Source organism: Choloepus didactylus, chromosome 8 (assembly GCF_015220235.1).
Source record: "Choloepus didactylus isolate mChoDid1 chromosome 8, mChoDid1.pri, whole genome shotgun sequence".
In the NCBI taxonomy this organism is placed as follows: Eukaryota; Metazoa; Chordata; class Mammalia; order Pilosa; family Megalonychidae; genus Choloepus; species Choloepus didactylus.
This window is the reverse complement of record NC_051314.1, coordinates 92753315-92770849: the sequence shown is the minus strand read 5'-3', so window position 1 is coordinate 92770849 and position 17535 is coordinate 92753315. Positions and strand designations below refer to the sequence as shown.

Below are 17535 nucleotides of genomic sequence, written 5' to 3'. Positions count from 1 at the left end.
AGACACACTCTTAACCTGCATTCCTGTGGGTGTGAACCCATTGTATGTAGGATCTCTTGAAGATGTTATTTTAAATTAAGGTAGGGCCCCACTGAATGAGGTTGACTCTTAATCTGGATTACCGGAGGCCTTATAAAGAGAAAGAAACAGGAAGCAAGAGTCACAGAACATCACAGGGAGGAGACAGAAGTTGGAAATCAGTGGGAGACCCAGAGGAGAAAGGAGAGGACATGGCCATGTGACAGGAAAGCCAAGGAACCCCAAAGATTGCCAGCAAGCCAGCAGCATAATGCCAGTCTTTGGGATAAAAGCAAGCCTTGCTGATATCTTGATATTAGATCTCTGGACACTGAAACCGTGAGCCAATAAATGCTTGTTGTTTAAGCCAGTTCATCGTCTTAGCAGTTCAGGAAAAACAAGACATATGCTGAATATAAAGCAAAGGTTTTCTTCAAAATATCTCTCAGAAAAGCAGAAACTGCCTTATGTTCAAATACTTACAAAATCTCATATTTCATTTATCTTATTTTGAACAAAGTTGTGTTCAAAAACATTAATCTAAAACAGTGTTAATTAAAAGCTAGTTTCAAATGTCATTTAGGTCATCTGATGATGTCATTTCTTAAAAAAGGGAGATAAATTTATCATGGATGTAAATGGTAGTATGGTCTCAAAGTTGCAAATAACATGTCATTGTAAATAAACCTTTTAATGACCTCTTTAAATATAAATACTGAGTTTTTGTTTAAAATAGGGAGGCTTTGGTAACCAACCAAAAGATCATGGGGAATAAGAATCAAGATCCTAACTTTATCTTAAATAATATGAAATAATGTGTCTAACCCTGAAGCACAGTCTCTGATGGAGTGTTGCCAAATGCAGTCCCAGTCAACTGTGTTTCAAGACAATACCAGGAGGAGACATGGTGGCTACTGATCTCAGGCAAAGGACAATTGTCCAAGGTAGGTGGCTGTATTAGTCAGGGCTCTCTAGGGAAACAGATCCAACAGGAGATATCTATAAATATGAGATTTTATAAAAGTGTCTCACACAACAATGGGATTGCATGGGTCTGTATTCTGTAGGGCAGGCTGTGAGCTGGCAACTCCAGTGAAGGTCTTTGATGAACTCCCCAAGAGAGGCTGTCTGGCTGAAGAAGAAGTGAAAGTTCTCTCTCTTCTCCCTTAAACGTCTTCAACTGATTGGATTACATCCAACTGATTGGATTCTCTCATTGCAGAAGACACTCCCTTCATTGATATAATCAGCCACAGATGCAGTCAATTGACTGATGATTTAATAAACCAGCCTTCTGGTTTGTTAACCAGCCATGAAATGTCCTTGCAGTAATGGTTAGGCCAGCGCTTGCTTGACCAGACAACAGAGCACCATCAACTGGCCAAGTTGGCACATGAACCCAGCCATCACAATGGCACATCTGAGAGTCTGGAGCAATGGGGATGGGACATACTTGCTGGGAGTGGGCCCTGCCAGCTTCAACAAGAGTGGCCTGCAGAGAGCTAGTCAAAGAAGAATTCACATCATTCAGATGGCAATCAATTCCAAAGGAACCAGCATGAGAATTGTGTTATTAAGAATAAAAGAGAAAGAAATAGTAAAATCCAAAGCAGGTGAAGAGACATCCATGAAACAGGAAAATTGTGATGAAAAATATTCTAGGGTTCAAAAATATAAGGGTTCAAAGCAAAGATACAAAAATTCAGAGAAGATAGATTAAGACATAAGAGATGAAACAAGAGATGGAAGAGCTCAGGAAAGAAACATGGAAGAGAGAAAATTACAGAATTGAAGGTCAAATTGGAAATTCTACAAACATTAATACCCCAAATCATAGTAAGGGACATGTCTGAGATAACAGAATGAAAAGTTAAAAAGGAGTGTAGACACAGAAGACAGATAAAACCAGCGTATGCATAATTGTTGTCCCTAAGGAACAGAACTGAAACAATGGAAAATAAAAATAATAAAGGATATAATTCCAAAAAGATTTAAAGAAATAAAAGAAGGCTTGAATCATTACAGTGAAAGGAGAAATGGGCCTAAAAATGACAGATAACAATCAATAAACTTAGCTAAATTGTTACACTCAAAATTAAAAGGAATACATTAGACATCCAAGCAATAAAAGCAATTCACCTGTAATGATGAAAAAAACATCTCAGATTGCAGTTTTCTCAGATTTCTCCTTGTCATCACTCAACAGTATCAAGACAGTGAAGCAATGTCTTCAGTTCCCAAAGGAAAAAAAAAATGTGACCCAATAATTTTACACTCAGCTTAATTATTGTTCAAGTATAAAGAAAATAATATTTTGGTTGTGGACTATATAGTTCTCATGAACCTTCCTGAAAGAAAGAAGTGATTATGGAACAAAGTTCAAGCACTAGAAGTAATAGACAAAGTCTAGCAGAAGGTATTGGAAATAAAGTACTGGAAATAAAGTGGAAAGAAATGTGTGGTTTGTGATTATAGAGTAGAATGTAGAAATTTTTTTCAACCTCCAACAACATAGAAATGATTGTGTGAGGCAGTAGAATATTTTGATTTCCTCATCTTTTATTGATAAAGGAAGAAGATATCATTTAATATAATAAATAAAATAGTAGAGGTATAAGGTAATCCAAGTCAAAGAGTTATAAGAAAAGTAATATAATAAGTAAAATAGGGCAGTGGAGGGGAAGAAGGCATAAGAAGCAGAAATAAAGTAATTTTGTCAATTACTTTAGTAAATAAAATTTTTAAAATAGTAAGTATGTATATTAAATGAGGTTTTAACTATAAAGGTAATTAGAACAAATAGAGTTTATATTTTAGAGAAGGGTATAAAAAGGAGATGGTGAAACACTAAAAAAGAAGAAACAACATACATAGCTTTATATGCATGATATAGAATGATGTTCAATATATATTGTTAAATAGAACTTGCAAATAGCATGCTATCATTTAAATAAAATTAATGTGCTGTTCATTAAAATAACTAATGTATATGCTTGTTTATTCATGGAATAGCAAATTTTTTTCTTATAAGATACTTCACTAAATTGTGGTTGCCTCAAGAGGAACACTGCAGACATAGTAATAAGTATTACTATTTACTTATATTAAGACCTCCTATCCTGAATCCATCAATATTTGTACATTATAACACCTGCCTCTATGTAGCCTTCTCAGATTATTTCAATCTTCAGTGACCTCCATTCCCTTTGATTTTAAATAATTTTAGACTATAACATATTTTAACATTAAATAATGTCATTTTCTAATAGTTTAGTATATAAAATAGTTTTTTCTTTATGGAGGGAGGATATGAGAATGATTCTAAAGTCCTTTGACTCTAGACCCAGTTATTTAAAGTGTTACTGACTTGAAACAAAATGCATGGGTAGAAGTTGCAGATATCAACAACCCTGAGTCAATAATTATACGTGCTAATATGTATTGGGTGTCCATAGATGTTGAATAAGAAAATGAGGCACAGAGAGGTTAATTACTTTGCCCCAAAACAAAAGCTATTAAGAGATAAAACTAGGATTTGAACCCAGGCAGGCTGACTCCAGAGCTGGTGCACATAAAAATATGTTAGGTATGTGACCCTGGCCAGTTATTTAGCTTCGATGACTTCTCTTTATCCACTGATGAAAGATGGAAAGTAATTTATTTTATAACGTTGTTATGACAATCAGTAAGAAAAGTACATCTAAGGATTTTGCGATTGTGTAACTCTAAAGCAAATGTAAAGTATTGTTGTTATCGCTACTCTCATGCTCTCGTAATAAATACAGCATCATATAGGCTCAGCTCAGAGAAGCAGTGCACATACTTGCTCAAATTCCCCAATATCCATATCCTGAAATAGCTTATAGTCTACTGAGGAAGACTATATGATGTAAATGTCATAATGATGTTCAGAGTTCTGTGCAGAGACCTAGTGGAGAGAAAAGGGGAGTGGAAGGATTATGAGACTCAAACTATTAAACCAACTTCTCCCTCCTTAAAAGGAATGCCTTGAGATTTCAAATTCCGATAATCTTCCTGGGACAGAAGCATCAACATGTTTTGAATTGTATTTATGCTACAGAAGCAACCTTGTTTTGCCTCATCTTGAGTCCTCCCTTTCATGCACCTTTTCCCACAAAGACAGTCTTTGACCAACACCAGAAATGAACTTGATTTCTCTAATGTGCAGAAGGTAATTGGATTTTTTTTTTTTTTAACTGAATGCATCTCTTTAATGACTGTCTCTGCTCCTGCCAATTTAGCTGCAAGTGACCTGACACTCGTCTGATGATATGACTTAAAATAAAGATTTGGAGCTACGGGTGAAAACGACCAGCTGTCTGACATCCGAATGAATGTTTCTTGCCTCATCTTGCCATTTTTCTGAGAAAATCCTTTATCCTTGAATGTCATTTGTACAAAACATGCTGCTGTAATAATTGGCCATACTGCAGCAGACTGCCTCCTTCTAGAAAATGTAATAAGTATTTCCCAGAAAGTGCCCTGGAGAAAACATTGGGTATTGAATAAAACCTACCTAGTAATCATTTTGTTCCTTGAAAATATTTATTACCATGTAGACTCTCTGGAACAGGGATAAATATTGCCGAACAGAATTAATTAAATTTTTTAAAAAGCTAGTTAAACATGAAATATTTATTTAAGTATTTATTTACTTAACCCTGAGGTTTGGCTAAATTGAAATTTGACTCAAAAATTGTTATTCAAGAAGATTACAAAGGAGCAGTGGCTGAAATTATTATATTTGGAAGACTAGCAATTCTTTCCTCTGGGGAGTAGTGATATAAAACTCTTTTTATGCCCAAGAATATTTGGTATTTTAATTTTTTTACTCTCATTTTTCTTCATCTTTTGGTAAAAATGTAATTCACTTGTTTCATGGTTAACTTCTTTTCCATCATCTTCCTTTTTCTCATTCATGATAAAGATCATGAATCTTTTTTGATTGAAAATGCAATCCAGGGACATTAGTCTGAATGAGGAGATAAAATCCCGTAGTTTTAAAGTATCAAGAAAAAAAATAGATGATAAAATCATCAATGAATGTTTCTTTTTGAAAATAAATAAAATAAGTATTTTTCCTTTAGGAAGTCTCAATATCAGTTCCATTCACATTTTTTTTTTCCATTCACATTTATCATAATTAACACTTTAAAAGAAATGAAAGGAAATGAAGTTTTATACTAAAACTATTTGTTTTCTTTTCAAACTGAACAATGAATCATTTATGCCAATTTTATTCCTCAGGAGATGTGGTAGAGGATGCATAGTACTTTTTTTCTGAAACATCTATAGTAAGTCATTGGGTACCAGTTTCTAGATACAGCACATAAAATTACTACAGACCGTAAGTTATACAGAGCTGGCATAAATCCCCTGTTACTCAATGAAGGTCAGTGAACTAGCTCTGGTTCTCATAAACTAGGTGAAGCTTGGAACTCTATTCCAGAAATGATGTCAAGGAAGAATATAAAGAATTGAGATTGAATCTTGCCTAGAGACAGGGTTCCTTATCCACTGCTTTGATTGCATTTTTGGTGAGCATGTGAAGCATTGACATGCCAGGGAGTATTTTCAGAGATCATTTCTTGGACTCTGTGTGGCACAACATGGTGGGCTTGCTTAAGAATTGATGTCTCCCCACTCAGAATTTTTTAAATTATTTAATCTCATCCATTAAAAGTTAAGACATTGCTGGAAGTTATGCTTAAATGCAATATTACAGCTTTTTAAGGACAAGGAAAAATATAATATTGTCTTCATTTAAAAGGAGGGTGCATTTTCTGGGAGAAAGGAAAAAAGTGTGTCTTTATGTTTGTGTGAGTGTATGTGTGCACAAATATGTTTTCATTTCTTAGAAGAAAGAAGGAAATTCTGTCTCCACCCCATCATATTTTTTTAAAATTTAGTTTTATTGAGATATGTTCACATACCCCCATCATGTTTTTAAAATACTTTTTGTAATAGGTTAGCTATTTATGATACTTCAGATATTTGTTGAAACCATTGATAAGCGATGTGTTCAATGAGCAATTTACTTTTTAACTGATCTTTAAAAAATTTTGTATCATAATTCTTTTTGCCATTTCGACTTTAAACAAATATTTTAAAGTCATTTACATAAAAGATCCTTAGATGATAGAAGGGATACAAAGATAAATCTTTACATTCAAGGATTTTAAAGACTAGTAGAGAGAAAAAAATGTACAGAAGTAAGTACAATATAAGGAGGGAAGCAATATGTGGTATGAGAAGAATGGATCAAGAACTACCACTGGAAAACAGAGAAGACATCACAATGGCAGCATAACTTCATCTAGACCTCACAAGATTGGTAGAATCTGTGCATGTAGAAAGGATGGGAAGAACACTTTAGGAAGAAGGTGAAGAATTGCTAATGGTGGGGGGGTGTTAGATACTTAGAATAAATATGCCATAAAACTTGGTATAAGTACTGTACCTTGCACATGGTTGAATGAATAAAGGGAGAGAAAGGAAGATAATATGTTGCCTAATGACATGGCTAAACATCCAGACATTTCAGGAAATATTTAGGTGTTGGGGTTTTTGATTTAGACAAATTTAAAAAGAATATGGTCTTTTATTTGGCTTATGTTTTGTGTCTATGGCGATATTAATATTATCTCAAAGGTACTCCTTTTTCATATAGGATAATCTTGATTGAGATTTAAAACATCTTAGTATTTTAAATATGGTGGAATGACCTTAAATATACTCATTCAGTATGTAAAGTCAAATAAACTATTGAAGTTTTTAATTGAATTAAGTGTATTCTGCTAATTTTTATCTCTGCAAATATTCTAACGTTAAAATAGATGCATTTTATCCTCAATAAAATGTAAATTATAAGCTTGAATTTAGATTGGATTTAAGATTTTGGACAGCACTAAATAAGTTCCTTTCATTGCTTTAGGTCACTGATATGATGCTTCAGGACAAACCCTATCCTGATTGGGGAAAATCTGCAAGAGCTTTCTGGAAGAAAGGAAATGTTAGGATCATTTTATTCTGGTAGGAGTTTCGTTTATTCATTTATACCTTGTCTCATTCATTAAAAGACTTGCTGTCCGGCGCTGCCCCGCTCGGTCCCCGGTTCCCGGCCGGCGAGGGGAAACAGGGAAGGAGAGAGAGAGATGCAGACTGCGCGAACTAACCTGGTCATGAATCACGACTCGAACCACACGGCAGTTGTGAAAGCAAGCCCTTTACTACAGCTAGATGAACATTCTGTGTTACTGGTTCCCACACGGGGCATGGCGCCTCGTGGGAGAGCAGCCTCGATGTGGCCGTCAGGCACGGCTCCTTGTGGGCTGTCTCACCCTACCCCGTCCGGGTAAGACCTTTTATACACAATTAACAACCAATAAGCTTCTAGGCTAGTATCGCGTATACAGGATTTCGATTGGTAGGAGCGGGTGGCGGATACATGCGTCACTATGCGGAAACAGGATGCAGGCGCCATCTTGGCTCACTCGATGGGCGGGGGTAACTCTAGAGCAGGCTGCAGCGCATACGCTAGGCCCGATTCGGGAGGCGGCTTTCCACATCTCCCCCTTTCTTATTTATTTTTGACCCAGTGTCTCCAGTGATGAGCGTGCTCCCGTGAACCCAAATGGTTCACAACCTCTTTGGTGCTTTGGGGAGTCTGGACTAGGCCTCAGCCATCCAGCGGCGGAGCCTCTAGCACCAACCAGAATGCTCACGTCATATGGAGACCGGAGAGTCCGTAAGCTGGAAACAACGTGACTCTCCCTGCAGTGCTTTGCCTGGCAACTGGGGAACAACGACGGGGGCAGGAACAGCAGTAACCAGAGTCGGGGGTGTCACTAGGTGTCTCTGTGCAATGGCTAGGGTCCAGTCTGGCCACAACTAGGACTCTGCCCTAGAGACCCACCTGAGACAAAATTATGACTACTGGTGTCGCCTTTTACACCCGAGAAACAGCCATGCGATTCGCTACAAATTTTGCTCCAAAGCGCCCCACCTGAGGCGACCAGGAAGGGGTATGGTTAATAAATCGGTCACTATCGGGGGTAACAGAGGTGGGAGTCATAGCCATCATAGTGGTAACACGCAATTGCTGCTGCGCTTGAAACAGGCGTTCTAGCAAACATTTAACAACGACTAATCCCACCAATAATCCCACTGCAATGAGGATCCAATTAGTTAAATTGGGCCAAGAGAACCAGGAAGAAACACTGTGCAATAGTTTCTGTAGAACCTCGCCTAACCCGGAGAGATCGACTTTAACGGGTTTTAACTTGATCCCCCCAATTGTGTCTAAACTAGATTCCACCTGTTGGGAGAGATTAACAAATTCAGGAAAATATGACCTTTTCAGCCAATCAGAGACTCTGGAAATGCTTCCGGTCACGTTGGCCCTGACAGGAGTGACACAGAGTTTAACCGTAAGCCACCGGGTGTCACATGTTTGCTGAAGCACTCTCCAGAGTCCATCTATTTCCAGTCCAAGTTCATCTATCTCCGCTTGGAGTTTCTGAATGGCCTGGAAATTTAAGTTCAGCATCTGATTGTGGCGGCGTAGCACGTCTCGGGTAAGGTTGACCAAGCCATTTACCGTTTCCATCGTTATGGCGAGCTGCCGATCTGTCCATGCTTGTAGCACAGCCTGCCCGATCGTTGGGACAAACAAAGAGGAAGCTACACTGGCAGCATTCGATAGCCATTTTTTTATGCCTCTTGGACGCCTAGACTTAGAGAAGGGGATATTGTTAAGTGAAACAACTTGAGAAACAGGGCCAACCCAGTCGGTTGCCTTGACGGGGAGCCAGACATAACTTGGGCGATACACTAGGATAGCGGGGCGGCGAGGCATCCGGGTCTTTGGAACGGTTGCAGACTGTAGGAGCAAGCCCTGGAAGGAAAAGGCACCTTTGAGTCTCCTTTTTACTCAAGATCCCTTCACAAGACTGGCGGCTCTTCCCTGTAACGTTAAGAAATTCAAGCAAGACTCCCTTACTTAACTCGCCATTACCAGTTTCACAAGTAGCATTCGCCGCAACTGTGGTGTTGACAACCTTGACAGAGAGGTTAGCAAAAGAGAGGATCAGTGTGTCATTGGTGAGGGGGAAGGACTCGTTGAAGCTTGTGGAGGAAATATAGTTCCACTAAAAAGAAAAAGGCAGATTAGAAGGATTGCTATAGGAGAGCAAAGAACAGAGTTACCGATCCTCTTTTTGGGCAACCGCGGGGTGGTCAGTCCTACTATTATCGTCTTGTCGGTCGTCGCCATCATCAGCAGGGTCGGAGGCTTGGTCTAATGGTTCAGGTTGTATATTCGTTGGCGTTTCTGACAGCTGTTCCTTGGCTTCTTCAGGTGATGTCACGGTTCTCACCAGTCTTTCCGGAACCCACACTGGTTGACGTCCTGGTTCCTGGGGAAAAACACAAACAGAGCCTCTGGCCCAGCTGAGCACCGGGTCAGGGCCTTTCCACTGCCCCGACAGGACATCCTTCCAACGGACTAGACCTCTATGCGGAGGACTCGGGGTGGTGTGTTGCAGGGCAGGTGTCATTCCTTGTGAATTTTCGTTTAAAAAATTATATGTGAGCAAGGCTACAGACAGTCGAGCTTTTGGGGACAGGCCGTGGCCTATACCCTCTTTCTGTTTTTTAAGCAAGTCTTTGAGAGATCTGTGCGCTCTTTCAATGATTCCTTGCCCCTGAGGGTTATAGGGGATGCCATGTTTTAATTGGACATCCATGTTATCACAAAATTTTTGGAAGGATTTACTAGTGTAGGCAGGCCCGTTATCCGTCTTTAACGTCTTTGGCTTACCCCAAGCTGCCCATGCAGCAAGGCAGTGTGCAATGACGTGGGAGACTCTTTCTCCTGGTTCAGCAGAGGCAAATAAAACTTGGGAGCATGTGTCCACCGACACATGTAAGTACTTGATCTTACCATACTCTGAATGATGAGTGACATCCATCTGCCAAGTATCCCCTGGGGTGAGACCCCTAGGGTTGACCCCAACCGAGGGGACTGCTCTCTGCTCTGCACAATTGTTGCAGGCTCGGACAATATCTCGAGCAGCTGCACGTGGTATGCTGAACCGCTTAGCTAGGGTACCTGCGTTGATGTGAAACTTGGCATGGAATTCTCGGGCTTGTTGATACGGTACCAGCGTCGGAAAGATGTGCAGCTGTCGAGTGGCTACATCTGCGCTATGGTTCCCCTGGGCCATAGGGCCAGGCAAACCTGTGTGGGCTCTAATATGGGTTATGTAAAAAGGGTGTTGCCTGGTCCATATAACCTCCTGTAGTTTGGCAAAGAACGTCCTTACTGTAGAGGAATGTTTAACAATGCCCACCGTTTCTAAAATTTGTACAGAGTTCACAACATAAGCAGAATCCGAGACGACATTTAAGGGCTCGGAAAGGCTTTCCAGGACTGCAATGATAACCTGCAGTTCTACCCATTGAGGCTTTTGTGGTTGGAAGAGCACTGTTTTAGGAGTGTCCCCCTCCACACAATACGCCCCTGTTCCAGAGCTGGAGCCGTCCGTGTATACGGTGGGGGCGCCTGCTAGTGGCCTAGGAGAGGTTACTTTGGGAAAAATCACTGGGTGCCGGGTGACAAACTGCAAGAGAGGAGCCTTAGGGAACTGATTGTTAATGGGACCAAGAAATGTACACCGGAGAATGGCCCATTGATCTATGCATCCGGTGAGTATCTCAAGCTGCTGGGAAGAATAAGGCACCCTGAGATTTTTGGGCTGCTGACCGAAATGCTGCACAGCCCTTTTAATGCATTCTAGGGCCAAGTCTGCAACCGCTGTAGGATAGTGCTCTAGGACTTTTTTGGGGGAAACTCCAGGGTGGACCCAGAGCAGCGGCCCCCGCTGCCACAGTACCGCAGTGGGCTGTAATTCTGTCGGCAGCACGCAGGCTTCAAAAGGCTCATCAGGGTCTATTCTCTTCAATGCAGCGCCACTGAGCGCCTGTTCCACCTGGCATAGTGCTCGCCTTGCCTCTGGAGTGAAGCTTCGAGGTGAGTTTATATTAGAATCCCCCTTCAACAGGTCGAACAAAGGTGTTAGTTTGACATTGGGTATTTTTAGGTATGGACGGATCCAATTGATATCCCCCATGAGTTTTTGTAGATCATTGAGAGTGTGTATATTGTCTAGCCTGAGAGACACCTTTTGGGGGGAAACATGAGTGGGTGCGACTTTCGCCCCCAGGAAAGTGGTAATGTCAGTCATTTGGATTTTTTCAGGGGCAATCTCTAGGTTAGCTTCTCTAAGACTAAGGACTAAATGTGACAAAACTGTTTTAAGAAGATCTGTGTCTCTATGGGCTAAGAGAATGTCATCCATATAATGGATGATTTTCACTTGAGGGAACTGCTGCCGAGTGCTAGCTAGCTTCGCAGCGACATACAGCTGGCACATGGTAGGACTATTAGCCATGCCTTGGGGCAGGACTGTCCATTCAAAGCGTTGACAGGGCTCCTCTTGATTACTAGAGGGCACAGTAAAGGCAAACTTAGGGGTGTCTTCAGGGTGGAGCGGAATAGAAAAGAAGCAATCTTTCAGATCTATGATGAAAATCGACCAGTGCTCCGGTAATGCTGAGAGGAGGGGCAGTCCCATCTGAACGGGCCCTAAAGGCTCCATGCAATCGTTAATAGCTCTTAGATCATGTAGCAGTCTCCATTTACCAGATTTCTTTTTTATTACGAATATAGGGGTGTTCCACGGTGACGTGGAAGGGGCGATATGGCCCTTTTCTAGTTGTTCTGATACTAGGGCGTGCAACGCTGCAAGTTTTTCCTGTGGCAAGGGCCACTGAGGCACCCACACCGGAGCCTCGGTTTTCCATTTTAGTTTTATAGGTGTGGGTGGGAATCTCTCCTCAGTGGCCCCTATGAAAAACCCAAGCCTCGTCTGTCAGACTTGGGGGCAGCTTGTATAGGCTCCGCACGTCCGTGCAGTGAAGCTCCTAAACCCTTGCCGGGGGTATACCCCATTTCTTTTAGCAGTCGCTTAGAGGTTGGGGAGTAGCCGCTAATTAAAGTAACGTCCATTTGGGTCAGAATGTCTCTTCCCCACAAAGACACAGGCAGGGCTAATACATAAGGCTGGAAACTGCCTTGGTGTCCTTCTTCATCGGCCCAATGAAGGGCAGCTGCACTGAGCATGGGCGCTGAAATTTGGCCTATTCCTCTAATGGGCTCTTCCGCCCTGCTCGTTGGCCAGGTGGGGGGCCATTCTTGTTGTCTTATGATAGACCGATCGGCCCCTGTATCGAGCAGGCCCAAGAAAGATCTGCCTTGCACCTTAATGGTTAGCATAGGTCGAGACTCCAGGGACATATGGAGTCCCTCAAAAATCGCTCCACTGGATCCGAACCCTTTTTCCCCTCTCTGTCTGATTCTGCTTGGAAAGACTGCATGTAAGCTGGGTAAGAGCAGGAGCTGCGCCAGCTTATCACCTTCTGCAATGACTAAGGTGCCCCGCTGAGATTGAACCATAACTTGGGCACGGCCTGTGAAATCTGAATCTACAAGTCCTGGTATAACTGTTAATCCTTTCAGGGCCGTGGATGCTCTTCCCAATATGAGCCCTACAGTACCAGCCGGTAAGGGCCCCTTGAAGGAGGTCCCTACTAACTGGACACCCATGGAGGGGGTTAGTACGAGTCTGGAGGTGGCACAGAGGTCCAGTCCTGCTGAGCCGGGGGACGCACAAATTTGATCGGATCCTGTGTTGTCGAATGGCATGCAAGGGGGTCCGTCGAAAGGGCGGACCCCCTCTTCCCGTTTTTTGGAATCTGCTCGGGGCGGCCAGAGAGGCGTCTACCCTGCGCATCGAAAACCGATTTACAGTCTTCTGCGCGGTGGGGGCCTTTGTGGCAACGGCCACACGGCCTGGTTGCTGCACCTGGTTCGCCAAACCGTTGAGTGGCAGGGGGTTGACGTCTATTGGGACAATCTCTCTTAAAGTGCCCTGATTGGCCACAGCCATAGCACCCGTTAGACTTTGCCCCTAAGGTTCTCGGGCTTTTTGTAGCCACCTGTAGGGGGCTGGCTAGCATGGCAGCTAGACCTGCATTAGTTAAAGGGCTGCCAGCATCTCTACAGAGCCTGACCCACTCTGTCAAATTTTTTGCTCTGTTTTGTGCCAGGATAACTTTGCACTCCTTGTTGCACTGCTCAAAAATCATTTGCTTAACCACAGTCTCTGCTACTCCTGGATCTGAGAAGATTCTCTCAGCTGCGGTTTGCATCCTGGCTACAAAATCCGCAAATGGTTCTGTGGGGCCTTGGTGTATATTGCTGAGTGAGGCCTGAGCCTCTCCCTCACCTGTTAGCTTTTTCCAGGCACCCACAAAACAGCGGAAGATCTGGGCATAGACCTCTTGTGGGAAACCCGTTTGGTTCTGGGCATGGGCGCCTCTCCCCAACAGCATGTCAGCATTCCACCCGCCACGTCTCCCCGCCGCATTCCTTGCGGCCTGCTCTTCAGCTAACTCCTCAAACCATGCTTTCCAATCTATGAATCGGCCTGACGGCAAGCAAGCACGGGCTAGCTGAAAAATATCTGCGGGTGTATGATTTAGAGCAGAGAGGTTCTCGATCATGTTCAAGGTATAAGGGGCATTGGGGCCATACTGATGGACGGCCTGCCTCAATTCCCTCAATAGTTTGTAATCATATGATTCGTGCCGATTGCCACCTTGGGGATTGATAATAACCGGGTACATTTCTGAGACTGGCTGCGGCTCAAGTGGCTGGTAGCCACCCAGCATGCCAAAAGGTCTAAATGTTGTGAAAGGGTTCCATCTCCAGAAATGTCTCCCACCACTACCTAATGGCAAAGGGTCCTGAGGGCCTGTATACTCGGGCGGGGGGTACGGCAAAGGTTGCCCCTCCCCTGACCGACCCATCGGGGTTTCCGGGTCTGGCAGCAAAGGATAATTACATTTACTGGGCATGGCCACTAGAGGGAGCTCTCGGCAAGGTCCTTTGGTGGGACCGCCCAAGGCGTCAGTTGGGAGCTGGGGTGTCCCTGAGGGTGCAGCGGTAGACATTGGCGGGGCGGAAGGCCGCACGGGTGTGGCGGGAGGCTCCTCCCACTCAATTAGCGGGGATGCTTCCGCCTTCTCGTCAGTATCGCTATCTGACTCTGAGTCAGAGTCACTGGACTCCGGCGGTTTGCCCTTACAGGAGCCGTCCGCTGACGAAACTGACTGGGTTTCTTGGAGCGCGCACCGTGCTTCTTGCAAGACAGAGGACGGGCTTAGGCCGGTAGCCGATTCTAGTTCAAGGACCGCACGGACGGTCTCCCATATGGGTACTAGAATCGGGTCCATACACACGCCCGTCTGGCGCGCTCGGTCTATGTCGCGACCGAGCTTCATCCAAGAGGGTAGGCTAAGGCTGCCGGTGCAGGCAAACCAAGGGGCAAAAGTATCAACATCATCAAGAAAACGCTGAAGGGAGCTTTTCCTGACCGAGATACCCCGTTGTTTCAAAAGGTTCTTTAAGGGAGCTAAGAGAGGTGAACTTCCGGACTGCCCCATGATTGCAGTCGGCACTATACTTCAGTCACTCGGAGAGCTCTTCCGAGTCCCCCGGGGTCACCTGAAAACCCACGGGCCCTAACTATCATGTAATAAGACGCACTCACCTTCTCGCGTTGATCAGGCGCGGGAAGTCCGCCGTAAGCTCGACGCGCAGCGCTGCTCTCCTCACAGAGGGACCGTCGAGAGCGAGGCAGGAGGAGGAGCTTCCCCGTACGGGCCACCACTTGTCCGGCGCTGCCCCGCTCGGTCCCCGGTTCCCGGCCGGCGAGGGGAAACAGGGAAGGAGAGAGAGAGATGCAGACTGCGCGAACTAACCTGGTCATGAATCACGACTCGAACCACACGGCAGTTGTGAAAGCAAGCCCTTTACTACAGCTAGATGAACATTCTGTGTTACTGGTTCCCACACGGGGCACGGCGCCTCGTGGGAGAGCAGCCTCGATGTGGCCGTCAGGCACGGCTCCTTGTGGGCTGTCTCACCCTACCCCGTCCGGGTAAGACCTTTTATACACAATTAACAACCAATAAGCTTCTAGGCTAGTATCACGTATACAGGATTTCGATTGGTAGGAGCGGGTGGCGGATACATGCGTCACTATGCGGAAACAGGATGCAGGCGCCATCTTGGCTCACTCGATGGGCGGGGGTAACTCTAGAGCAGGCTGCAGCGCATACGCTAGGCCCGATTCGGGAGGCGGCTTTCCACAACTTGCATTAGATGCAATTTTCCTTAGATATGGAATTCTATGTAGAGAGGGATTTTCAGCTGATATGATGCTCCATTAAAATGATTAAAACCATTACCCTAATTATTATATGAATTAATTTCTGCTCATATATTTTTGCATATACGCATTTATAAGAGTTAAGTTTTGTTAATATAGTGATGAAATACAAGATTTTACCAGAGATAAGTAGGTTTCTGACTCATCAAAAGAAGCTGTAATTTTCATCAATGAAATTTGTTGTAAAAGTCTGTCTCCGGTCAATATTAAATTTCCATTATATTTGATAGGATATGATTTTGTCTGAAGAAGTTACACAGAGAAGGAACCTCTTCACAAATGCCATCCGGAGTATTAGCATTTCTACTTTATGTAGCTTCCTTTAACTCTCCATCTCTATCATTGCAATTAAAAAACAACCTATGTTTTATGGAACTTTTGGATTTTGTGGAGTCACCATTGTTTATGTGTATTTGAACAAGTTTAAACAGAAAAGATGGAATGTAGAGGCAGCTAGAAGGGATCTTTAATCCATGGCCCCTCTCAGGGATTCATTCTGACACATGATAATTTATGTACACTAGTACTTAGAAGCACTGTGATTGATGGGAGCTTGTGTCTGGTAAATCCCATCCTGTTCATCTGCCTTTTGAAACGAAGGAAAAAAGTCTGTTTATTCTTGGAGTCAATTCTGGGGGTTTATTTTTTTTTCATGACAAAGTTACAAAAATCACAATAACTCAGTACTTGGGGCAAATATACAATCTAAACTATCTTCACACTATTACTAAATGTTGCTAGAGATATATGACATTTTGAACTCAATTCTTAGCAGGTAAACAAAAGTGGATTTTGCAATAATGTTGTAAAAAAAGAATATGATTCTTATAGATGTTTTATTCATACCTTGTCTCCATGAGTTGTGTGGCTATTTTTTCCCGTTTCTAAGCTCCCAAATAGCTTGTCTGAATAATATACAATACAATAAAGATAGCCTATATTTATTGAGAGTATGCTTTGCTCCCAGCACTGTCCTAAGCACTTTGCACTCTATATTTTACTCATTTAATTCTGATAACCCTGTAAGATACGTACTCTTATTATCCACATAGGGCTCTGACTCCCTCACGCCTTCCACCCCACACCCATTCTTAATCACTACATTCAGCTGCCTCTAGGAGAACAAAGAATACATAAAGGTGCAAATTTGCAAATGATTATTTTTAATCATTCTTTAGTTAGTGGTACTAAATAAGAACAATGAGATTCAGAGGAGCCTCTCATCCCTTACCCTACGCTACCCCAAAAGAATTCTCTAGAGGGGTTTTAAAAATCATTATTTAAAAGAGGTAAATTCTAATATTAAAAGTTTTTATGGAATATCTCTCTTAAAACAATATCCATTTACTATTTTTACACAAGTTTTGAATTCTTTAAAATGCAGCCCATTGATGATTTCTCACTGCGGGTTACCACATATATTATTTGCAATGGTAAGCCATGCACATAGTAATCTGCAGGCCTCTATAATTACTGTCATTAGTTACTATTAATCACAATTGATGTTTTGGAGGAGAGGAATTCATACTAAATGTTTCCTGGAGCATCTTAGCACATTTTTTCCTTTACATAAATAGGTTCGTTTTGGGCATATATGATAATGTAGGCACAATGGGTAATCCTAAATGATTTAAAATGAATAATTTAATTGTCCATTAACAAATAGATACTATTCTTGAATGGAGGATAAGCTAAAATTTACACTTATTGCAGACATTAAATTGTTTCTATAGAAGTATTGATAATTAGGTAATGTATTTGAGAAATGACTTTTCATTGTTATATTTCAAAAGTATTATTTCTAATTATGGGGAGCATAAAGAGAGCAAAGAGAAGACTAAATGCTTCTTTAAAATATTTTTGTCCTATTTTATCCCTTTCTATACAGTTAGATTATCTTAACAAGAGTATTCATGGTTTTAAAAAAGGGAAATCTGATGCGAAAATTGACTATGGAGATGGTGGGAAGCAAGTTCTTGCTTTTAAGACAAAAGGGATTTAGCAAATATAAAGGGCATTTGTTTTTCAGTGCTAGGAGATAAAATACAAAACTCATTGGCAAGGTTTTAGACAAAATAAAAGACAATATTTACATACTATGTGTCATTTACACAAAAAGAGGTGTTTTTCTTTTGCCTTA

At 42.3% G+C, this 17535-nt stretch overlaps 1 protein-coding gene across 7 annotated transcripts in view; it reads left to right on the top strand.

Moving 5' to 3' along the window:
- TMEM117 (transmembrane protein 117) overlaps nucleotides 1–17535 on the top strand; it is a 516480-nt gene that overhangs the window by 328534 nt on the left and 170411 nt on the right. For all 7 annotated transcript variants that reach the window (XM_037845384.1, XM_037845383.1, XM_037845385.1 and 4 more), the window contains one exon: nucleotides 6974–7071. In XM_037845384.1, the coding sequence (XP_037701312.1) occupies nucleotides 6974–7071 (98 nt within the window). The remainder of the gene's footprint in view (nucleotides 1–6973; nucleotides 7072–17535) is intronic.